The following is a 26512-nucleotide window of genomic DNA, read 5'->3' on the forward strand; positions in this document are numbered from 1 at the left end:
AGGAATATCTCTGTGTATTGTGTTGTTTTCAAATTACCGGTATATCTCGTATATATACGCGTTGTATTCTTAACATTATCAATATATGTTTCCTAGAAAGGTCCAATGCACTGCACAGTCCTTGATAATTGCATTTCTAAATGTATTAGGTTCTTTCGCACCAGACACTTAACAAACTCATGTGCGCCGAGAGTGAAAATTAAACCAAGATCTTTTAGATGAAAATCGCATGGACCAACCACTGCGCTAACCGCGGTCGTAGAAAACCGAGCCGACTTGCTCAGTTAGTATAATGTTGGGCTACAACTCAGAGGATTCCGGATTCAATAACCGGTTCGGTCAAATAACTTCTGTGGTGTTTAATATTGCAAAAAGTGCTCAATACATGAATTCAAACTATCATACGTTTATTTCCTGCAAGAAGAAAAAACCTACTTTTTTCACAATTGCACATCAGATCTTTGTCATAAATGCCAAATGTGCTTTTGCTTACATCCATACATACATATATAGACTCTTTACAGTTCTATTAACGTTCACTTATGTTCTATCCAAGTAAATCAAAAGAACCATTAACACGACCACCGTGGCTAATTAGTTTATACCTTGCAAACGTTGACAGTTCCATTTCATTTATTTTCTCCTGTTTTGTCTCCATACGTCTTTTTTGTTGCCTTCAAGACTATATACAGACACTACAATTTGTAGAAGCCTGAAGCGCTCACCCTTACATGCTACCGTATGTAAGATTTTTTCTTGACGATTCCAGGTAGTTTAGTAACTTAAAAATATAACATTGACAAACGTACCTAATGGCAAGTACTTTGTCATTATGTTATATTAAGTGTTTCGTAAAGTCTGTGAGAAAACTAGTCGTGCATAGCGTATATGTATAATTCGGAAATCTCATTTACTAATATTGGAACACGTTCCAGACATTTATCGTTTGGATATTTTCGAAGTCTGAACATCACAAATCGGAACCATGTCCCTGAACTTGTGCAGTGTTCTTGTTGCTGCTGCCTTTTACCTCGCGACAAGTCAAACTTGATTACAAATTCTATTTTTTTAATTTCTGTTTTATAGACATGCCATGGTTACGTTTAGAATGAAACAGCCCCGTATACCAACAAACATATATGGCTAACAGTTATAATTATTACAATAAGGAAATAAGTAAACGTGCTCAAATGTTTATAATTAACTCCACGTGAAAAATATTTCATCCTCGCAGAATGTGCTTTTATTAATGGACGATCTTCGCTTACACAATTTTCGACTTTCAAGAAAACTTTAAAAATGATATTTTTACGGTTAAGATGTGTTTTTCTTATAAATTGTTTAGTTGTTGTGACTTTTTAACAAAAAAAAACACACTTTAAACTACTCACAAAATACTATTAATACTCTTAAACACATCCACAATTGTGTGTACTCAGTAAGTTGGTGCGCTGAGTTTACCAAACTCTTGACTATCTTTGCAAATCAACAAATGTCTCACGATTTTACATCTATTGTTTGGTTCATATATCTCTAGTATTCTATTGTTTGGTTCATATATCTCTAGTATTTACAGTGAATACGTTTTTCAATAAAAAATAACTTACGTTTTTGAAGAGGCTTCATTATTTACATTATAACAGTTCACTTTGTACTCTAATTTTCTAATCAAAGAAATGTCCGTGAATTTCCATTAATACGTTGGGGCATTGTTTGTAAACGCCTTTACATTGTCAACATGAGTATTGCAAGGGTTTAGACAAGGAAGCGTTTGGCGATATGATCAAAAAGCGAAAATACCAATGCGATATGAAAGCTGCAGTGTTGAACAACCTCTAGTCTAAAGAACGAATAACAAACAACGGAATGATTTTTACCAAGTGAAAATTATAATTAATACAAAAAACAACATACATGTACATAATTATGTTACAAAACATAACATATTAAGCATAGAACAAATACATATATGTACGCGCTTGTATACAGATATATTCGAGAAGATCATACAACATACTTGAACCCATCTTCGTATACAACTTATTCAGAATATGTCTACGTACATGCATGCGCTCAGAGGCTAGCAAACCAAACTTAGCAAGAAATAGAAAATGTAAGTTTTTTTTTAATTGACTGACTGCCATTCAAACATAAAACAAAACACATAACTGCTCTATTCGATTACATTATCGCGGGGAAAAAAAATGGTGAAATTCTTAACAATTTCAGAATATATTTGTATAGATTAATTGTTTTTATTATTAGTAATTATCTACAATACTTCTAAAACAATGCATCTTCACACGAACTTTATATGTACATGTATTTACAAATGGACAAATACAGACTAAACAAGCAAATTCGTTGAATTGATATCCCCCGCCAATATACTTCTGGACACAAATATTTCTGGACGGATGGACAACGCCAACGTGCATCATCCTCTTATCCATTTATATACCCATACCAAGTTTCAATGAAATCCGTAAAAGCACTTCCAAGATATGGCTCCGGAAACACAAAAAACATTTTTTTCAAGATACAAAGCGCCATAACTCCGTTATTATCCAATGGTGTACAATGCCATTTGGCGTGCATCATTCTCTTATCCATATATATACTCATACCAAGTTTCAATGAAATCCGCCAAAGCAATTTTCATATATGGCTCCAGACTGACGGAAAGATGGACGGACAACGCCAAAAAAACAATAATTAGCCTAAATATTCTTACTTTAATAGACGTTGTATCTCAACGCAATTCTCTCCGTATAAAACGCATTATCTTTACTATTGAGCGGACCCTTTTCTGGTTACATCATGATGACAGAGTGATTAAACATATATAAATCGATCGAGCATCCAATAGTCATTTACCTGAATAAGCGTATAGTCTGACACTCGTCACCATATCATATGGAAGTGCGAACAAAACACATATCGTGTAGGTTTCTAAAAACACATCTGATTTGCTATTGGTATTATTTCTGCGGCGTAAAAGAGTGTCTGATGAGGTTTTTGGTGCTAACTTTTTAATTTCATAAGTCGGAAACCACATTCTCTTTATTTAAAAACAAACACACATATATATATATATATACTGTTGTGATTATCAGACCCACCGCTTTATATGGTTATTTGTCATGTAAGGCATAATAAACGTGCGCCTTTTGCAATGTTGATATAGAGACCTTAAATGTTTACCCTTGCAACAGACATAAGAATTGTCGACATATAGTGGCAAAGATTCTGGTTCGGTGTGTCATCGAGGGCGACATTTCCAGTAACATGCACATAAAATGCCCTCGTAGCTGTGCATCCGACATATTTTTCATAACGGTTTATCGGCAATTGACAGCTATAAATAATCAACCTTATTTTACGAAGATACATGGACATTCGTGCTTCAATAGTATTTATGAAGTGATAAATATTGTATTTCTCTATGTGAACCTTAATTACATTATGTTCAAGAAACAGTTACGATGGCTCAAGCTTACAGCGGCGAGACACCCAACACAGTGTTTCGGACAAGTAATCCAGGCAAAACATTAATTTGTTTGTGGTCAGAATGGCATTATCAAATCGATATTCGATGGCATAATGCCTTCAATCGGCTACTTTAACATACGAAATACGCCTGTTTTCTACATTAGTGTCCCCCCCCCCTCCCAACACCCTTGTAATGACAAAAATCTCTCAAACCTTGTTTAACCTAGTCCAATATAATCAAACATTTTACATGTAGTTGTATACTAAGATTATTTAAGAAAAGGACTGTAATAGATTACCGAGAGATCGAGTCGGAGTTTAATACATGAGATGTGTTTTTTACAGAAACACAATGCCCCCTAATGCGCCGCTTTTTTTACCTTTAACCTTGAAGAATGACCTTGACCTTTCACCACTGAAAATGTGCAGCTCCATGAGATACACATGCATGCCAAATATCAAGTTGCTATGTTCAATATTTCAAAAGTTATTACTGTAAGGTTAAAGTTTTGGGACAGAATGACAGCATGACGGAATGACAGACAGACAGAAAGACATGCAGGCCAAAAACAATATACCCCCGATCATTCGATCCGTGTTGATGTATTTTTGTACTCTATGAAATTTAAAATTGGACTGGTATTGGACTGGTAGAACCACTAAGTTTAACTTGAGAGGGATGACAGCAATATAACGTTCGCTGGTTGTCGCGATACGGACTATTGCGATTTCGAACATGACAACTTTAAACGAATGCGTCTCATAGGCAAGAAATCGTTTTGAAAAAAAAAAGAAATGACAGTGATACACCACCCAACGCGACCGTACAGGTTGCGATATCACTGAATAAATACTATTCTGACATGATTTTAAACGAATTTTACGTACCAGTAAAACAATGACCGGTATTTAATACGCAAAGATAGTAAAAAGCAGTAAATTGAGGCACTACATATTAAAAGTTCTCGCAATATTCGGTATGGTAACGTTCCTTAACATTAACCCAGTCTTTGTTCTTGTAAAGGTATTTATTATTTAGACTTGTGAAAGTTTTCTAAAACCAAAATGCTAGTCGCTGTTCATTTGCAGATAAAAGGATTAAATAGTTCTTATAAATTCTCATAGTAATGAAAGTTCTCCTATACTATCCCGATTAAAAAGATTTAATAAATGCGCCCCAGTATAATAGACTTTCGGATAAAATGTCCTATAATTTCGAATATCTTATTCACAAGCGGTGCGTCGGCTTAAAATATTGACTAATGAAAATTGTTCATAAGAATGTTTACTTGGTTTTCATCGATCTTATTGGCCAAGGCTGTTGGTAGTCATTGGTTACGTTTCAAGAATAGTTCGCTTTTTACAATAAATATGTGGTCTGCAATTATTTCCCATTCAAACGTTTTTAGGGAAACGATATTGTTTGCATTTCATGTAATTGACCAATCAATCTAGTGATTTGGTTATCTGTATTAAGGGGTTGTACTTTGGTTTTACATGAACGCTAAAGGACGTGGTGGAACATTTTTTGTAACCTAAAATGGGACCTATTGTGCGATAAAATTTATGTAAATATATAATTGCAGTTAAATATTTTTACATATCAAGTGAACAACGGCACTTTACTATGCCAGATCAGAGAAAAGTAAAGACAGCTTTCTTAAGAGCAACATTTAAATGGTTTAGAGTTACCGTTAGCACACTGAAGCCATTTCGACATATGCATCAGCGTTGTTACAAATACATCAACATGTATACAATAAATAATTAATGTAACACAGCAGCATTGAATTAAAAGCGTTTTAATTTTATAGTTTTATTGTCCTGCAAAACTGCAAGGCATACAAAAACCATAGAAAAAAAATAACAGTATAAAATCATATAAACATCATTAATACTATTTAACATTCGTCTTGTAAATGTATAGAATTTTCATATAAACATGAATCTAGCATATTAATAAATGATTCAAGTTAAACTCTCATGATTGGAAAAGCAATGATCATGAACACATGGACGTAGTCAGTTCCCTTTTCAAGAACACAGTTTTGTTTGCCATGATTGTTCCCTAACAGTTACCGGTACCATATGAACACTAAAGTGACCCTTGTTGGGAACAAACAGCCGGAAAACATATCCAGAATATTCGTGAATTTCCCCTCAATTTAATTCAATTTTACATGAACCTTGAACACTGTATGTGCTGTATGGAACTTGTTGAGCAGACTAGAAAAGCTAAGAGATTTGTTGCCAGCTACAATGCTTTTCTTGCAGGAAAAATAAATCCAAGTTTGTTGACTAAAACATCAGTGTGTTGACACTCTGTAACCTTCATTGTAAAACACCCAGATACTCTATAATTCCTAACACTTCTTTTGCTAGGCAATCCATTTACAAGAGTACTGGAAAAAACAAAACAGTTCATTGATTCATAACAGATAATGCCTTAGTCAGCCGTTGCTCTCTTGTGTGCTATGACAAATCTATACATGAATATCTGTTTTACCATCACAAATGCATCCTTTATGTGTATTACAATTCCTTGTAAGGGATAAGGCGAAATCCCCATCATGATTTTGGGAATCAATAAGTTACAGGGACTAATTTTGCCAAATCATTAAAGTGCCGAAACACTCACTAGATCTTCTGAAGCTTCAATTGCTTGCTTTTCCTTAAGTTTTACTCAACTATTCACAGTAGCTTGTTGCATACAAGTTTTTAATCAAGCACTGTCAGCTACTCAAATAACATTTTCATAATGCCACATGACAAAAACACAGCAATATCACAGAGTAGTTTTTTGTCACTGATTTTCACGTGTTTCTAAACAAGGTAATTAACCCTATCAGGTCTCCGCTTCGCAGATAGCTGTCAGAACACAGTACTTTAAACATCTCTCATGAAAATGCAATTATTTTCACTCTAATTGACAGGGGCCCAGTCCTATCAATATCAATATGATCCCTCACCCAGATCATGTATGTGAAAGCTGGTCCTAGATAAACACTTTGAACCCAACTCCTTCCACTAATCTGCTGCCCACCGCTGTCAGAATACATCTCAAATCTTTGCACCAAATTGAACACAAATCTCTATCCATGTCCCAAAGGCACTAACCAAATCTCAGATACTCTCCATAAGCCTATAGTATACCCATTAGACTCTGCATTTACAGGCATTCATATTTATTCTCAGCTTCAGCCAAACAAAAACTCAGCCATTTTCCCACAGTCTTCCAGCAGTTGAGCATTTTATCCAAGAACCTAGACCACCATATGTCACGTGTCATCCATAGGGTCATTAACACCAGGATGAAGGAAATCACAGTTGTCTCCCATTCTACAGCTTCCATTCTTTGTAAAATGAATACAGGCTGTAAAATAGAACAAAGAGCGTGCAGTACTTGTTAGATGCCCTTTTTTATTGGTAAATACTAACAAAGGTTATACAATTTTAAGGTAATATTATAAGTTTTTGGTCTTTGTTTTAATCTCAACAAACTGGTAAGATTTAAGATTTTTATTTCAGGCTTAAAAGAAGTAATTAGAATACTACATGTTAAATTAAAAATGTCATAAAGATGGTTGAATTAAGGTGTTTAAAGGCATTTATAATGGCTTTGTAATTTGAGTCTGACATCATGACAATTTAACGACATCATTGTGTCCATTAGAGGGTGTTGATAATTTTGTTTCTTTTTAATATTTCTCATCATCACATTTATACATCAGATGATTCTAAAAATACACCAAAATTCAAGTTTTTAGTAAATTATTGCTTTACATTTATGGTACGTTTTTCACCCGTCCTACTTAAACACTATGCATAAGGTTGTATTATATTCAAAAGATGGGCGAAACCAAAACTCATATTTCCCCCTTACGTTTCTTTCGGTATCCCGGTCCTCCTCCCCCTCTTCTTCCTCCTCTGCCCCCCTGCCATGGTCCCCTCATGCGGCCCCCAAAGTTGCCTCCCCCCATGTTTGGTGGGCCACCCATGTTGGGTCCGCCCCAGTTACCTGGCGGTCCTAGAAAAACATAGGGTTATGTTTTAACTTCAAAAAACTTCAAAAGATAATATTATTACAAAAAAATATGTACATCATAATGACATTAGTGTACTATTTGAAATGACGCAAAAGCACCCACACAAATACTCTTCACTATATAGAGATTCAGCAAAGTTAGGAACAATTTGTAAAACTATTTTGGCTGAAGTGAGAAATCCCTGCCTTGGATTATATATGTAATGGATCTTAAACAAAACTGCATTTAAAGCAAACACTATTGCAGAAAAGTATGATTGCGTATTAAAATAATATAATTTTTTCACAAAATAGTTCACTAGTAAACAATTCTGCAGAGGAATAATTTGTATCAACATTCTTGTGTCTTATATTGTAAATTATTATTACAAATAATGTTATTCACTTGATTTGTGTCACTTATTAAAATGTTTAATTAAAAAAATAATCTGTACCAAAAAAGTTATTTGCACTTTAACTTACAAATGTAGTTATACTCATAAAATCATTAAAAATATCACCATAAAATGATATCACTCACCAGGTCCAAATCTGGGAGGTGGACCATGGCCCATCTGCCTCTGTGGCATGAACCCGGGCGGGGCGTTACCTAGCAACGGGCCCCTCATCCCCATGTTACCCGGGCCAGGACCAGGGGGTGGCATGCCCATGGGCATCATACCCGGGGGTAGGGCCTGCATGAACACTTCTGGGGGGATGCCTGCAAAGGAAGCATGGATCCGTTAGATAGAACATAATGGTAACTGGCTACTGAACAAAGAAATGTTTAAGCATCACAATGTACCATTAAACAAACAACAAACGAAAATATAGGTTGACCTTTTATACTAGGCCACCCCCCCCCCCCTCCCTCCTTTGACCCTTGGGCTAATGAGTTGAGAAATGTTTTACCTACATTTTGAACCATTCCACCCTTCCTAATCCTAGGCTATTCCTGGCTTATATTTGAGGAAAGCTTGTACACACTAAATGGACTTATATAACATAACATTTTAAACTGTGTTCTTTCTAACTACTTATCAAATAAATAAAATAATCAAATAAATTTTATTTTGAGTCGGCAAGACAATAACAAATAACATAAGCTGTGAAGCTTTTGAACCGACTATACAACAAATGTAAACAGTAAAACAAGAGTAAAGAAGCTAGTTAAAAGAAAGACAATTACTTGGGTATTAAAATACAAATACATAATCATAAGAAATATAAATACACAAACAGTCGATACAATTTAAGGCATACAACACAAATTAATCTACAGTAGACATATTCCTTACTTTCCTGCTGGTGTTGCACTAGGAGGGGCAATTTAAGTCATGATATTATCATCATCGTGGCACGCACGGGGTAAAATATGTTTAGAACAAACAAATCAATGTAAGGATGTAGATTAGCTGGACCAGCAGCAGAGTCAGTGCAAGAAGTTATTTAAAATGACCAGGTAGTAATAAAGCATCGATGGAAACCAGAAGCAATATAAAGCAAAATTAATCGTACATTTGCAACCACAAATAAAACAATATGAGAGTTTAAAAGCTGTGTAGGAAGCTGCTGATCTATTCCTGTGGATAGGACTAAAAACTGCAATAAGAGAAAAGGAAATAAAAAACTGAACACAAAAAGAAACACAAAAGTGCGACCGGATAAAACTTATCTAAGAACGAATATCATCTCAAATCAGATTTGGGGTGAACTGATCAGCAGCTTTCTCACAATAAAACTAGTAACATAGCGAAAAGCAGCTCAACTATGAGCAACACAACTATGAGCAGGCACAGGCAAACTAATATATTACAGCAACATAAAGTACAAAAGCAAAAATAAAATACAAAAGCACTATATACTAGAAACTTATCCCCACATTCCATTGGTTAGAAAACAAGGAAAATACTCTATCCCTCTGCCTTCAGTGGGATATCAATGAACCTTGCTTTGTTGAAAGGGGGTTTAATGTATGTGCTTAAAGTGCTGTCCCAGATAATCCTGTGCAATCCGCACAGGCTAATCAGGGATGACACTTTCCACCTAAAATGGATTTTTGCTAAGAAAGAAGAGACTTCATTTAGCAGAAAAATATTATAAAAGTGTAAAGTGTCGTCCCTGATTAGCCTGTGCAGTCCACAAAGGGTAATCTGGAACAACACTTTATCCAATTACCAGATTAAAATCAATAGTATAACAACGATCGTATCAAGTTGAGCTATAGACTCACTATCACTATTTTTAGATCAGATTTGGGTTTTTCCAAAAATTGGAGAATCTGTTTTTGTCAACTTCGGAAAAAACAAAATTGTCAAAAAATGAGATATATTTAATATTAATTAATGGAAAAAGGGAGGAAATAATAGGATAAAAAGAATATTATGAGATTTGGGATAAAGATCAAGTTTATCATTTTCGGATTGAACCATCTGAGCGCTCGGCAAGCCACGCGCTACATCGGTTCTAAGCCTCGCATGATAAACTTGATCTTCATCCAAAATTCACATAATATTCTCTATGTATGCACATGAATTAAACCCCCTATTCACAAAGCAAGGCTCAAATATGGCACCAATGCTCACCCATTTGTTGGCCTAATTGTTGGATTTGCTGGAACTGCTCAAAGCTTTGGTCTGACCCACCACACTGGAATAGAAAACAACATTGGCTGACCCCCAACATGATCACAGTTCAAGGGACAACAACATTGGCTGACCCCAAACATGATCACAATTCCAGGAACAATTTCCTGACCTAAAAATCATCATCTAGACTATGTAGGTTTGATGTTTTATGTGTTTAGTAGTTGCACTCTGAAAGTAGATGAGTCTTTGAGACCATAATTTAACTATTTTTGTGTTTGCCCTTCAGCAACCCATGATAACCCATAGCTAGGCAGGTTAGGGAAATTATTTGTATTATAATTATCAAGTTATTTTTCATAAAACATTCAATTCTAACATTATTATTAAGTGGTTTATCTTTTTTGTATTGTTCTAATACTGTCTTCAGTGTTTAGTGTTTTATGAGCGTCTTTGAGATTTGTACTCAATATTAAACATTTTTACGAGTTTCACACCAAAAAATTGAAACTATATGTTTACATTTTGCTTAAATGATATGTTGGATCGCTTCAACTCAATAGGAGCAGTTGTGGGAAGGGCAACAACAAATATATAAATTGTGTCCCTACAATTTGTGTTAATACAATATAATATAGGTCAGTCACTTGGGCCCTAAACATACACCAGTAAGTAACAATTAAACGTCAAAAGAGATCTTAACTCAAATTAGTTTTTTACTCGTCATTAGATTGTTGACAATCTGTTACTCACCATGAGATTGTAGACAATCTGTTACTCACCATTAGATTGTTGACAATCTGTTACTCACCATTAGATTGTTGACAATCTGTTACTCACCATTAGATTGTTGACAATCTGTTACTCACCATTAGATTGTTGACAATCTGTTACTCACCATTAGATTGTTGACAATCTGTTGCACCTGCACCATCACAGGGTCATTGCTGGCCCCTGGCGGAAGGTTCTGTATCTGGTTGAGAATGGCTGACAGGTCTGGCGGCAGGTTCATGCCTGGGGGCATGTTGGGGGGACCGCCCGCCATGGAGGAGGGGGGCAGCATGGGAGGCATCATAGGGGGCATGCCTGGGCCCGGGGTTCCCTGAGGTGGGCCACCCTGGAGGTTTGAGCCCATTGCGCCCATTGGTGGCAGTGGGTTGTTCATGCTGGGGGGCACCGGTGGCATGAAGCCCGGGTGGCCGTGGTTGATGTTGTTGGGAGGTGGAGGCATGTCCGGCAAGGGTGGGGGCTGGGGTGGCTTGCCTGGGCCAAGCACGGGCTTGGGATAGCTGTCGTAGTTGTACAACATCTGCTCACCACCTGACACCTGCCAATGAATGAAGTTTGAGATCATATGTCTTACTTTAAAATGCAGACTCTCTTTAATAACTTAATTTGGAATCATTCTCTTATTTTGAAATGCACACTTTGTTTAGTAACTTGAATTGGAATCAATCTCTTATTTTGAAATGCACACTTTCATTGATAACTTAAATTGGAATCATACTCGTTATTTTGAAGTGCAGAATTTCTTAAATTTAATTCAAATCAAATAAAGAACAATGTGTGAAATGCGTATAGTCATTTCAAGTTATTACTGTTGTAGGACTGTTTGCAAACCATTAACCCTTTAACACTTAGATACATATTCTGACGCATTTGTAGTCCCTTTGAAAGTTTTACATTAAATTTGATACTTTTTTTTTTGCTAGTATCAAGTTTTAAAGGCTTCATTTCCAACCCTTAGTTACTGATGAGTAGCAAACAGTATAAAACCTGAACAGACTGCTAGTGACTTGCAGGCTGTTCTGGTTTTATGCAGGTTGCAAAAGCCATTTTCACTTTGCTTCTTACGGGGCAAAGGGTTAAGGGAAAGCAATTGGGATCCTCAACAACCTCAACTGATAATTTGCCAATTGAGAAGACATGAGTGCAATATATTGTTACTTGAAAGCATAGATTAAGGACTGAATGGCTTCTACATTGGTCGACAATCAATATCCCAGCTGAACTAGCAAATTAGCCAGTGCAGTCCTCACAAGCTTCTGGAGGACTTGTATGGATTTTTTCATTTTAATAAAGTCTCTTCTAACAGTCCTGTTTAGGCGGTAAGTGTAGTTCCTGATAAGCAATCATGGACTGCACTGGCTAATCTTGGAAAACACTTTACACGCATGCAGTAAGCCTTGGTTCCGCACAACTGAGAACTGTTAAAACTACGCCTGACAGGTCCCGTCACAATAATTTCAACCCCGTTATGCTCACATCCTCCGGGATACGGTCTTCAATACTCCAGCTAGGAGAGTGGGGGGGGGGGGGGAAATAAAGTAAAACTTAATTTACCCTTTACCACTTAGAAGCGTATTTTGACGCATTTGTAGTCCTTTAGAAAGTTACATTTAATTAAATACATTTGTTCATAAATTCAAGTTTTAAAGGCTTAATTTCCAAGCCTTAGTTATTAATGAGCAGCAAATAACATAAAACCTGAACAGACTGCGAGCTACTCACAAGCTGTTCTGGTTGAATGCTGGTTGCAAAAGTCATTTTCACTTTGCTTCTTATGGGGGAAAGGGTTAAACAATGCCTGACAGGCCCATCACTCTAATACTCACATCCTCCAGGGATATTGTCTTCATCTCCTCATGCTCTTGTTGCTGGGCTGGTTCCTGGTCCGGCTCGCTGGGGAAGTCTGGCAGCTTGCCAAAGAAGAAGGGCTGCAGACTGGCCATCTGTATCTGCCTCTGCACCACCTTCTCCTGGCTGTCCTTGCCATAGTCCATCTCCTTGTACCCATGAACCACCCGCGGCCGGTACCACTGGAGAAAACATGGGGCATACTGCAGTGGGTTTACTGTTAAATAACTTAAAGTGAACCACCCACAGCCAGTACACTGAGGGAAAACATGGGACATAATGCAGTGGGTTTTCTGTGAAATAACTTATAGTGAACCGCCCGCGGCCGGTACCACTGGAGAAAACATGGGGAATATTGCAGTGGGTTTACTGTAATACCTGTGAACCACCTGCGGCCGGTACCACTGGAGAAAACATGGGGCATAATGCAGTGGATTTACTGTAAAATAACTTACATTTGTTAGTATGACATTTTGTGTTTGTTTCTTTCAATACTTATTCTGGACACTAACGTTTGTGGAGTTTCCAGAGAAAAAAAGGAGTACATTTGAAGGTCATTTTCCGATGTGTTTGTGTTAGATTTGTTGATTTAGTCAAGAAATCAAATTTGCAAAAATTGATGGTCGACAAATAATTCTGAATTTAGAGCATATTATGTTTGTATATTGGGTTATGAGGGGGTTTTGCCACCTTCAACAGTATTTCAATTATATCATTGCAATATAGGCATTCTCCTATATTTTGTTATTTTATAACAGTATTTGTGTCAGTCAGGGCTGTCATTCACGCTGCTTACACTTTTCCTAAGTAAGCTGGTTTAACAGTAGTAAGTGCACATACATGATATACCATTTCACTGACAACTGCCTTACACGAATCAGAAGTAGACTGAGGAGAATTGCCTCTGGACTTATTATGAAGATCACCGCACAAGTTATGTGGCCAAGCAAGGCATGAATTTGAAATCTTTATATTGTCCGCACAGGCTTTCAGCCTAAACATTTTATGAAGAAAAAACTTTCTTGAAACAAAAAATATCATAAAAGCAGAAAGTGTCTTCCCTGCTTAGCCGGTGCATTAAACCCCCCAGAGCACGGCCCATTTGTAGTCTTGCACTCTACAAGCCCAGGGTACCAGCAATTATTGCTAAAATTAATACAGGTAAGCAAGTATCCTTTTATATGCAGAAAAAAGTGGATTCAGCACAAACAATTAATCAGAAATGTTCCCTTAAATACAAACAACCTAATTCAAGATTTCTCTCAGAGGCTTTTCCAATACTGGCACTGGTGCAGTGTACATACCGTGATCTGCTCTCGCATGTTAATACATGTAAATACTGGCACTTGTGCAGTGTACAAACCGTGATCTGCTCTCGCATGTTAATACATGTAAATACTGGTGCAGTGTACATACCGTGATCTGCTCTCGCATGTTAATACATGTAAATCCTGGCACTGGTGCAGTGTACAAACCGTGATCTGCTCTCGCATGTTAATACATGTAAATACTGGCACTGGTGCAGTGTACAAACCGTGATCTGCTAACGCATGTATTACATGTAAATACTGGCACTGGTGCAGTGTACATACTGTGATCTGCTCTCGCATGTTAATACATGTAAATACTGGCACTGGTGCAGTGTACATACTGTGATCTGCTCTCGCATGTTAATACATGTAAATACTGGCACTGGTGCAGTAGTGTTTTTCCCAGGCCATTTTAGCGTGGCGAAAAGCCATGCCGCCCTCCCGGATCGCCACTCTGCCCTATTCAAAGGCAAATTTCGCCACGCGTCCTTTTTTTCAAAGGCAAATTTCGCCACGCGCCCTATCGATAACATCTTTATTGCCTTAGGATCTAACTTGGTCCGCAAAATCAGCTTTCTTGATTGTCTGTGACGCTCCGACTGTGCTTGATTTACTCGAGAGACATCAACGTCTAATCGACTATATTAATCAATTGAGCAGATTAAATCTATTACAGTGCTGGATTTATAGGTAGGTCTTACTGACTGCTCCAAAGCTGTGAATTAGTCATGCGTGAATAACCCCGTGTCAGTATCAATCGATAATGCCGGAGGCTATGTTATACCAAGCACACCTTTCGGTCGGCAATGTGTACTCCATAAAATCATTACTTTGGGGACTTTTGATGAAAAACTCGATGTTATTCTCGTGGCAATTGTGCATTGCATGCATTATTCAGTTATATCAAAACATATATTTTTACGCATAATTACATTTAAAATCACAAACAAATTTATTCTTTATCGTTTTCGTCTTTAAGATAAGTAGATCTAATTATTGAAATAATTACTGAGACGTATACTAATTTAACAAAATGCAAATCGCGTAGACGATTTAACGTTGCTATGCGCACCTGTCGCTAACATCATTTGACATTTTATCAACATGGCGGACTATACAGAATCAAATTGTGACTCGGCAAAAATGGCAAACAACGTCGTAAACAATCAAATTAACGATGGAGATTATACATTAAGAAAGAAATAATGACATGTCTGTGATAATCAACGATGCATAAAAATGTTTTAGATAGCAACAACATTATTTATTTATTTGTAATCTACTCGGTGGGTGTATGTCACGGAAACGAGTGTTTGCATATTGTTAGCGATCAATTTACTCGCAATGTTATTTTAAACATCTGTCAAGATTATTGTTAGAAAATGGGATAAGACAAACATGGTTTTTATTTATATGTTAGTGGATCTGTGTATAATCAGATTCATATATTGCTTTATTATGTTTGTCGTGCTGTACAGTTTATTGAAACAGCATGGAACTTAAATGTATATTGCAAGGTAAATATATTAATATAATTCAAAGTAAGTTAAATACATCTATTACAATTAAATGTGCTTGTTTACATGTTATTTTTTCCACAACTGCTTCTGATGCGATTACATGTTTCCCCTTAATTCAGGTATTCAGGGAACGTTTTTGCCCTTTTATGCCTAAACTGCGCGCTAAAATGCCCTTTTTAAAAGTAATGCGCCATGCCCCTTTGCCCTCCTGGGAAAAACACTATGCAGTGTACATACCGTGATCTGCTCTTGCATGTTAATACATGTAAATACTGGCACTGGTGCAGTGTACTAACTGTGATCTGCTTTCGCATGTTAATCCATGTTAATACTGGCACTTGTGCAGTGTACATACCGTGATCTGCTCTCGCATGTTAATACATGTAAATACTGGCACTGGTGCAGTGTACATACCGTGATCTGCTCTTGCATGTTAATACATGTAAATACTGGCACTGGTGCAGTGTACATACCATGATCTGCTCTTGCATGTTAATACATGTAAATACTGGCACTGGTGCAGTGTACATACCGTGATCTGCTCTTGCATGTTAATACATGTAAATACTGGCACTGGTGCAGTGTACATACCGTGATCTGCTCTTGCATGTTAATACATGTAAATACTGGCACTGGTGCAGTGTACATACCGTGATCTGCTCTCGCATGTTAATACATGTAAATACTGGCACTGGTGCAGTGTACATACCGTGATCTGCTCTCGCATGTTAATACATGTAAATACTGGCACTGGTGCAATGTACAAACCGTGATCAGCTCTCACATGTTAATACATGTAAATACTGGCACTGGTGCAGTGTACATACCGTGATCTGCTCTCGCATGTTAATACATGTAAATACTGGCACTGGTGCAGTGTACATACCGTGATCTGCTCTCGCATGTTAATACATGTAAATACTGGCACTGGTGCAATGTACATACTGTGATCTGCTCTCGCATGTTAATCCATGTTAATACTGGCACTGGTGCAGTGTACAAACCGTGATCTGCTCTTGCATGTTAATACATGTAAATACTGGCACTGGTGCAGTGTACATACCATGATCTGCTCTCGCATGTTAATACATGTAAATACTGGCACTTGTGCAGTGTACATACTGTGATCTGCTCTCGCATATTAATACATGTAAATACTGGCACAGTGTACAAACCGTGATCTGCTCTTGCATGTTATTACATGTAAATACTGGCACTGGTGCAGTGTACAAACCATGATCTGCTCTCGCATGTTAATACATGTAAATACTGGCACTGGTGCAGTGTACAAACCATAATCTAATCTCGCATGTTAATACATGTAAATACTGGTACTGGTGCAGGGTACAAACCATGATCTGCTCTCGCATGTTAATACATGTAAATACTGGCACTGGTGCAGTGTGCAAACCTTGATCTGCTCTCGCATGTTAATACATGTAAATACTGGCACTGGTGAAGTGTACAAACCGTGATCTGCTCTCGCATGTTAATACATGTAAATACTGGCACTGGTGCAGTGTACAAACCGTGATCAGCTCTCGCATGTTAATACATGTTCATACTTGCACTGGTGCAGTGTATATACAGTGATCTTCTCTCGCATGTTAATACATGTAAATACTGGCACTGGTGCAGTGTACATACCGTGATCTACTCTCGCATGTTAATCCATGTTAATACTGGCACTGGTGCAGTGTACATACCGTGATCTGCTCTTGCATGTTCATACATGTTAATACTGGCACTGGTGCAGTGTACATACCGTGATCTGCTCTCGCATGTTTATACATGTTAATACTGGCACTGGTGCAGTGTACATGCTTTGATCTTCTCTTGCATGTTAATACATGTTAATACTGGCACTGGTGCAGTGTACATACCGTGATCTGCTCTCACATGTTAATACATGATAATACTGGCACTGGTGCAGTGTACATACTGTGATCTGCTCTTGCATGTTCATACATGTTAATACTGGCACTGGTGCAGTTTACATACCGTGATCTGCTCTCGCATGTTGTCATGATGTGCGGCTCTTCTCACAGACTCCACCGCCTGCAAAATACAACAAACATACTTCGTCAAAAAAAAAATCAAAACATTCAATTTTCCAATTAAACAATAATATTTGCGAAACTGATGATTGCTCCCAGATGAAAGCTCTATTTCTATGTATGAATTAATTTGAAGCATGGGAAAAAGAAATTGAGCCAATAACTGTTTGAAAGATAAACAGACTGGAACAATGACATTGACCAGACTTTGGAGGAGAATGATTTGACATATCACAGACAATATGTGTATGGTCAGCATATGCTGCATTTGAGTTTTCTAATTTGGATCATAAGCGCCCAAGATTCCTTGCATAAACAAACTATTATTAAAATGCCAATAACTCAATTGAAAATCACTGATGAGTAATGACCAGAGAATTTTTGGGAGGCATACAAATGATGAGGAGTTACAATTAATAGAAAATTTAATCACAACAGCATAATCTCCAGTGTTAGAGTATTGAAGCCACATTTCTAAATAGCTGAGTGTTTTCTTATAATAAAATATAATTCTCTCCCAAGAGCAATAATATAAAATATTCTTCAATCTTCTTAAATTCTAGAATTCCAATATGTTCTACAAAAACGCACCATTTATGATATTAAAGCAATAAATGACAATCTTCATGTAACAATTTTCATTTAACAGTAAGAAGCATAAGACCCAGTTGCTTACCCTTCTGTCCAGGTGCATTTCCTCTTTTCTTGCCTGGTTGAAGTCTATCTTAGGTCTATTCACGTTCACTGGGAAAGAAGACAGTGTGCAATATATGTTGTGTGATTCTTCACAGTTGTTATAGACTTAACATATGTTTAAAATACGAAAATGTTATTCCATTAACGTCATAATTATCAAAGTGTACAATAAATTAGGTTATAATGTCTTTCACAATGAAAGTAATGCATTTAAATAATATCACAAACTTAATTTGATTAACAGAATACATTCGCCTAAATTATAGTTAACATAAATATAAGCTGTATGTTTTGTTTTACTTTTATTGTGAGATTTGTATATAAATATATCTCACTTTACTAGATTTTTATATATATATATATATCTCACTTTATTATTTCAAACCATAACTAGTAATGGTTTTAGACAGGAAACATACTCCAAAATGCCTCATATGGAATATCACACTAGCCAAATCTGATGGTTTGGTTGATAAAAGGATAGACAGATGGATGGCAATTTGTCTGTCGATGGATTGGACAACTGGAGAATCAGCTAAAATGTTTATTCATACAAGTTTTGCACTCAACCAATAAGTAGTTGTTATGCAAATACCTCTCTCATCTTCTAATAACTCAAAGATGTAAATCTCTTTGAGGTCTTTGTCTGGCTTCCATGACACCTTTTTCTTGTTTTTTTTCGACTTGGTGGCCCCAGTTGTTAGCAGCCCTTTTCCCTCCTTTCCACTTTCTGTCGGTGAAATACTGCGCTCCCCTGGAAGTAACAGAAATAAACTAATTTATTTGTTTGTTCTACTTTATTTAACCCAACTTAAACTGGGTAAGTGTTGAAAATTAAAAATTGTAGTTGTCTAGTATTGTGCCAAAATATCACTTAAGTTAATACCCCCACTCTAAAACAAGAGCACTGCATAACGGGTGCCACGCTCAACTGCGAAAGCTTGTCAGAATTTTTCTTTTTGTTTAGAGGTCACAGTGACCTTGACCTTTGACCTAGCGACCCAAAATGGGTGTGGCGTGTAGAACTCATCAAGGTGCATCTACATATGAAGTTTTAAAGTTGTAGGTGGAAGCACTTTGATTTTAGAGGCAATGTAAAAGTTTTTGTTAAAAGTTTTATATTAGAGGTCACAGTGACCTTGACCTTTGACCTAGTGACCCAAAAATGGGTATGGCATGTAGAACTCATCAAGGTGCAACTACATATGAAGTTTCCAAGTTGTAGGTGGAAGCACTTTGATTTTAGAGCCTATGTTAAAGTTTGATAGTAGACCTTTGACCTAGTGACCCAAAAATGAGTGTGGCGTGTAGTCCTCATCAAGGTGCATCTATATATGAAGTTTCAAAGTTGTAGGTAAAAGCACTTTGATTTTAGAGCCAATGTTAAGGTTTTAGCACGACGCCTACGGCGGAAGAGCTGGCTATGACAATAGCTCCGGTTTTGTCCGAAAACAGCCTCGCTAAAAACTGGTGTATCTGAAAGCTGATTAATATAAGCTCATTGTTTCTGGAAAAAAAAAGATAACTCACACATAACCTACATAAAAGGTTTATGTAAACATCTAATCATTAGGGTGACTCAACTGTAAAAAGTTGAGCAAGATCTCCCCAGTAGATAGAGGAGTTGAAAACACAAGCTACTGAACGTAATGCAATTCTTAGTGCCTCACTTTATGATGGATCATTCACAAAGTTTTCTTCATTGATGTAAAAAATAATAATTTAATGATTTCATAAATGAAAAAAAAAAAAAAGGTCAAAAAAAAAGATTTCAGGCCAGGTTATCTAATTGGAGGGAAAAAACAAACCAATTTTTTTTTATATTTCTGGCCCAGTTTTCTTACTGGAATCGGATTCACTGGGTGTGGAATTCTCAGAGTTTTCCTCTTTGTCAATTTCCATTGGAGACCCGCCACTTTCTGCAGGTGGCTCTTCCTTGATGGTCTCAGTCTTGGTTTCTAACTTTGTCTCGGATGGTTCTGGACTTTCCTCCGACTCTTGGGCCTGCGTGTCCTTGTAAAACTGCATTCACATAGTAATGGTTAGCCACCCTAACAGAAAACTGGTCTTATTGCATGTGCGTCAAGTGTCGTCCCACTTTCCGCCAAAGAATTTTTCATGTAAAAGTAGTCTCTTATAAGCTCAACTTCACTCAAGGCAAAACTTGTTTCCTTGATTAGGCTGACCAGAATGCTCCGGCCAATCTGGGACAACACTTTATGCAAATGCATTAAGCCCAGTTGTCCCATAATGTGTCTTATAGTTAAATTTGCAACCAGTACTCAGTTTGCTATGTAACCTGATTATACCCAACCACTATCACCAATGAAGTAGACAGTGAATCTAAGTATCAAAGATTTACTATTTACCCCTGTCAGTCAGTCTAAAGAAAAAATTAACTATTTTTGTCAAAAGTGTAAAATACCGCAATAAGATTTATTACACATTATTAAAACGAAAAATACGATTAAAGTGAAAAGTGTTGTACCAGATGAGCCTGTTCAGACTGCACAGGCTAATCTGGGAATACACTTTATGACCATGCATTAAACCCCGAGCGAGGCTCATAGATAATTTTCTGCTCCACAGAATACTCACTGAAGGCACTGACGGTAATGATTTTGCGATGCTGGTCGTGGGGGACACAGGACTAGGTGGAGTGGACTGGGTGGTGGCTGGGGGTTTACTCGTGGACCCAGGAGGGGTGTTGACGGATGGTCGTCGCTTCTTTTTGTACGCCCCGTACGTGCGAGTTGACGTCTCTAGGCTGTCCATGAAGCCCGAGCTTTCCTGAATCTCGTGGTTGGCTGCTCAGAAGAAACAATATGAAATTAGTTATCGGTCAAGTTAACTTGTTATCTTATCTTATTGATTTCACTGTCAAAAAGAATTATGCTCACATGTTAACATGGATTATTATGGATTTTTTGTAAAATACTAAAAGTTTTGGTTTTATAGCAAAAGAAATTTTAAACAAGATGTGTTTGTGAAACACTATATCCCCCATATATTTGACCTTGAAGGATGACCTTGACCTTTCAGCACTCAAAATGTGCAGCTCCATGAGATACACATGCATGCCAAATATCAAGCTGATATATTATTGCAAAAGTTATGGCCAATGTTAAAGTTTGACGCAAACAAACCAACAAACAAACAAACCAACAGACAGGGCAAAACAATATGTCCCCCAGTACAGCTGAAATTGAAAAGCTGCATTTTATAAATCAAAGCGCTGAAGGCACTGAAGTTGTTTGCTATTGCATAAACTCAGTTTTCAAAATAATGTTATAGCTTTTAATATCGCAAATTTGAAATGAACACAACCCATTCAAATTTATAAAGAGTTTGCCTTAAAGCACAGGTCGAGATGTGTGTGCACTGTTTATCCTCATATTTATATTATAGAGATAACTTAGACAAAATAACAACAATATGTCGCTTTTTTTCACAATTGGTTGCTGCTCTGGCAACCATCTTCAGAATTTTGGTTGCCTTGCTTAAGAATAACAAGCCTATAATCATGTACATGTTGTGTCATGTGTATCTAATACTTTATCTATTTTCTTTAAATTATTGAGCATCCATTTTGCCCACATGAGAGACTTTTAATGCAGCTTTAAGCCCCATTTTGCCTGAAAGCAACCTTATATGTACAGATTTCAATGATAAACAGGCCAATGTCATCCCACAAGCCGTTATAAACATTAGACTGGCCAATTCTCGTCGCACAAGCTCTTAAACCTATTGTTTACATACAGGCTGTCTGCTGCAGTGTACCAGTGAAGTGTAAACAGGCAGTGGTTACCGTTCCTAGCGTACTTAACAGCAGTTATTGTTCCTAGCGTAGCTAAAGCAGACTGACTTGCAAAACTGTCTTTCTACATTAGTTGTGAGCTAACGCTAACAACTAAAAACGAAAATCTTTTGGTGAAAGCTGCAGTAAATATAAAATACACTTGTCTAACAATTATTGAAAACACAGAGCTGCACAAATATCAATGCTTTTCAATCATCTATAGTGTGTGCATGCTCACGTTTTGGTCTAGCTGGTATAAGCTTGATTTTCCCAGGGGTCTCACTAGGGGACACAGGTGATGTTGCTATAGGCGTTGTTACAGTCCCTGTTGCTGATGATAATGGAGGTACTGTAGGTGGTGGTGGCATGCTCAACTTGCTGCGTTTTGTTGGGGTCTCCGATTTAATATCACCCCTGTGAATGAAGAATACATTTGGTGAGGCAACATTATATTGGAAACATGAAAACAAAAGCATTTTTATAAAAAGTGATAGTACAGTGATATACTTTGTTGAAATACTATAAATAATAATGGGAGCACTCAAGATTTATAATTTAACAAATAGCCCCAATTTAACAACAAACTATACAGAGCATACTTTGTATTCATCAACAATATCATATGTATTTCATATTTTAAAGGCCGTACTAACTTTAATAACCCAATATAATGACATAAAATGATTAAAATATCAATTCTTACTTATTTTGTATTAATGCTTTACAGTGTATAAAGATAACAAATAATTGGATGAATCTGCTGATTACATATTGTGCTGTAGTAATTTCGAAAAAAAAAGACAGTATCTTTGTTTTGGTGTGATAATACTTTATATAATCAGAGAAAAAAAAAGTCAATTAATGCATAATCATTGTTGCAAGTACACATGAAATATTATGTCCCTTTACTGTGACGATAATATGCAATATCACGCGGAAGTGTCCTTTATATATTGAATGATCGCTTTTATATTATATTTTTTTTAAGTTTTCAATAAATTATTAACACGAGTCATGTACAACCAGAACATTTTATTGTGCGATATTTGCACTCCATTTAAAAAATAAATAAATTCTTCTGCTTTTATAAAAGAACTTTCAAAATAACATTAAACATGTTAAAGCTAATTTTGTCATCACAAGGAGTAACCAAAAAAAAATTATTCTAATTACATGACCAAAACAATCTTTGGCATTCAAAATAGAGGTAATAAGGTGAGGTTGGAATTGTACAGAATCATTGAGTTAACCTGTTTTTTATTAACTAGCATTTGTCTAAGAAGAATCATGTTAGAATTTTTTAAAATTGCCACTTATTATCTGTCTAAAGCCTTCATGCATGCGCAATATTTTTGTATTTGTTCTTTTTCCATAAAACCCAAATACTGAAGCCTTGCCATCATTGAGATTGCGTGAACACCACAAATTGTAACACATTTTGTTGATTGAAAGCAATACGGTCCAATCAGGAAGTCTACATACATGACTGATAGGCCTTTCTGGCTCTAACAAACAAAATGCTTACATACCAATAACCCAATGATGAAAGACAATATTTCCTCTTACATATTTTTATGCATTTGTAGTTGTTTCAAGTTAAATTTAACTAAACCCCTTTCTAACTAGATTGTATTTGTAAAGGCTTCATCTACAACCCTTAGTTACGGATGAGCGGCAAACAGCATAAAACCTGAACAGTCTGTTAGTTACTCGCTGGCTGTTCTGGCTTTATGCTGTTTGCACATTTTCACTTTGCCTCAGAGTCGGAATGGGTAAATGTGACAATTTCTGGTTTGCTTTTTCTTAAGATGGCTTTTACTCTTTCAGTGCTGGAACCGAATTTTGAAGGACTTTGCAAACAGTTTTGATTCAGATGAGATGCCACAGAAGGTGGCGTCTCATCAGGATCAAAACTGTTTGCAATTCTGATAGTAGTCTTTGAAAAAAATCAAAGACAATAATTATTTTAGAAATTCAGCAGACGACATTTTAGCAGACGACAAATTTCCCAGCATGCAAAGGGTTAATAAAAAAATCAAGTCTACAGAGTCTAGTTTCTTAAAACATCACCTTACCCAGTTCGTTTAGGAATAGGTTTATCGAGATCTGCATTTTTGGGCATTTTTTCACTTTCTGTTGTCTCTTCTTCTAATCCTGGTGATATAATAGAACAGGAATATTAGTGAACATGAATGAAGCAAGAACAACAACTCTTCAATCATGGATTGCAGTTCTTTATTTGTAACATGGTAACAGTGTTAAACTTAACAAAGTAGGGTTAAAAATGACAACAAAAACCTTCCAGAAAACAAGGCGATGTAGTGAGACATTTTTAACATTAGCCATAACAAGTTATCTGTTCTAACCATGTGTTTCTGAAATGAGGATTGTTTTAGCGTAGTGAAAAAAGCGAACAATACAATTTTACGTATTTTAGTGTTTGGATTGTTATTCAGAACCTGATTTGAATAGAATTATTCACACACAAATAATATGTTCAATAATAAATGAATCACAAAGTCTATAGCCAAAAATAGTGAATTCTATTAACTCAAAATATAGATTGGCTTTAATCATCATTGGGGAAAGATTTCCGTTAAAAAAGCTGGGAGCCACACTCTGCTGCTAATTGGTTCCCTGCTTTTGACCCTCTCGGTTGATCAACAGACAAAAATGAAAATCTGTTCAAAACTTACCATGGCAATCTATAAGCCAAATGAATACCCATTGATTTAAAGGGATCTTTTCACGCTTTGGTAAATTGACAAAATTGAAAAAAGTTGTTTCAGATTCGTTAAGTTTTCGTTTTAGTTATTATATTTGTGAGGAAACAGTAATACTGAACATTAACCATGCTCTAATATAGCCATTATATGCATCTTTTGACGATTTTAAAACCTAAAAATTATAAAGCGTTGCAACGCGAAACGATTGAATAATTTGGAGAGTTCTGTTTTTGTCGTTAAATTTTGTGAAACTACGAAGATTGCTTATATAAGGTATAAAATACTTCAAGTATGTGTACTCGGCGGAATAGCTCAGTAGGCTAAAGCGTTTTTACTTCAGGACTCTGGCAGGACTCCATAGGTCACTGGTTCGAAACCTGCTCAGGGCAATGTTCTTTTCCTTTTTTTAATTTTTTTCTTGATTTTTTACTGGAGCTTTTACGATCCAATGTTTACATTTATCGGTATAAAGCATTTAATGAATAAGTTAAAAAAATGCCAAAATCTGTGAAAAGGCCCCTTTAAAACGTTATTTACAAGTTTCAGACTAAGAAATTCCAAAGATTAACCATAGTTCTATACTCCCCCAAACTCTTTTGAGGCATCATATACCTTATGTGGTCAAAGATCTTTCCCTTCATATTATTCATATGTTTAAAAACATTAACTTACTAAATATTCTTGATAACTGAAATAAATGTAACCAGTTATCATATCAATCATGGGCCAGTTTGTTTGTACATGTCCTAGTTACTGTATACCCCATAATATCCAACCCCACCTGCATGTCTTTAATAATACCCAAAACTCAAAAGTGCAATTTATTGCCTTCGCGGTGCCTAAAATCCTTCAAAAAATAGTATTTTTTAGCTATGTTACAGTCAAATTATTATATTCACTTTACATAAATATACAAACTGTTCTGGGGATTTATGGTCTCATATAGGAACAGTGCAAAGCCCCTGGCCTGGGGGAATTTATTTGGAAGTATATGGTACATTACAACAAGTCCTATACTGTACCCGACTGCTGTAGCCAAGAGTGCTTGTGGCAGATATTTGTGTATTATGTGAGCATCACAGAAATCGTGTTTTATTCTCACATGGCTTTTTCTGCTATGTAAAAAGGCCGTAAAACGGACCCAATCCCAAACCAAAGGGACCTGATCTCAAACGAAATTGTAAAAAAAAATCCCAATGCCAAAAACAATTTTTTTTTTTAAAGAAGTCTTCAAGTGTCTTGTGATTATCATATATCTGATTTGTTAATTTTTTTTTATAAACATCTCACAAAGAATATAACTATAATTTATGTGATTTTTTTCCCAAAATTACCAGGAAAAGGCCTGATGTGTCAATATTTGTTGATAAAAAAATCTCGATTTGGTCCTTTTTGTCGATAAAAATTTCCCAAATTTGCCATTTTATCGATTTAAAAAATCCCAACTTGACCAGACTCCTTTTCCCAAAATGGCTAGAAAACCCCCTGTCTCAAATATATATGTTTCATCAAATGACAAGGAACTAAAAACATATCCATACTTGTACTTCAACATTTCATCAGATGCACATGTATATGACTGATTGTGAATGGTAAAACTTGGAGATCTTCAGATCCACCGCCTTGTTTAATGGAAAAAAAACGCACATAAATTACTAGGCTACAA

At 36.3% G+C, this 26512-nt stretch overlaps 1 protein-coding gene across 1 annotated transcript in view; it reads right to left on the reverse strand.

The window, feature by feature from the left end:
* Window positions 1-5292: 5292 nt before the first annotated feature.
* LOC127836972 (serine/threonine-protein phosphatase 1 regulatory subunit 10-like) overlaps window positions 5293-26512 on the reverse strand; it is an 84429-nt gene continuing 63209 nt past the window's right edge. The window contains exons 8-20 of the mRNA XM_052363646.1: window positions 24196-24274; window positions 22359-22534; window positions 20920-21128; window positions 20166-20343; window positions 18917-19075; window positions 18302-18369; window positions 17570-17626; window positions 12717-12920; window positions 11000-11428; window positions 10102-10165; window positions 8058-8237; window positions 7376-7519; window positions 5293-6865 (exon numbers count right to left, since the gene is read on the reverse strand). Of these exons, the coding sequence (XP_052219606.1) occupies window positions 6771-6865; window positions 7376-7519; window positions 8058-8237; window positions 10102-10165; window positions 11000-11428; window positions 12717-12920; window positions 17570-17626; window positions 18302-18369; window positions 18917-19075; window positions 20166-20343; window positions 20920-21128; window positions 22359-22534; window positions 24196-24274 (2042 nt within the window). The 3' untranslated portion in view covers window positions 5293-6770. The remainder of the gene's footprint in view (window positions 6866-7375; window positions 7520-8057; window positions 8238-10101; window positions 10166-10999; window positions 11429-12716; window positions 12921-17569; window positions 17627-18301; window positions 18370-18916; window positions 19076-20165; window positions 20344-20919; window positions 21129-22358; window positions 22535-24195; window positions 24275-26512) is intronic.

The sequence above is a fragment of the Dreissena polymorpha genome, chromosome 7 (assembly GCF_020536995.1).
Source record: "Dreissena polymorpha isolate Duluth1 chromosome 7, UMN_Dpol_1.0, whole genome shotgun sequence".
Taxonomy (NCBI): Eukaryota; Metazoa; Mollusca; class Bivalvia; order Myida; family Dreissenidae; genus Dreissena; species Dreissena polymorpha.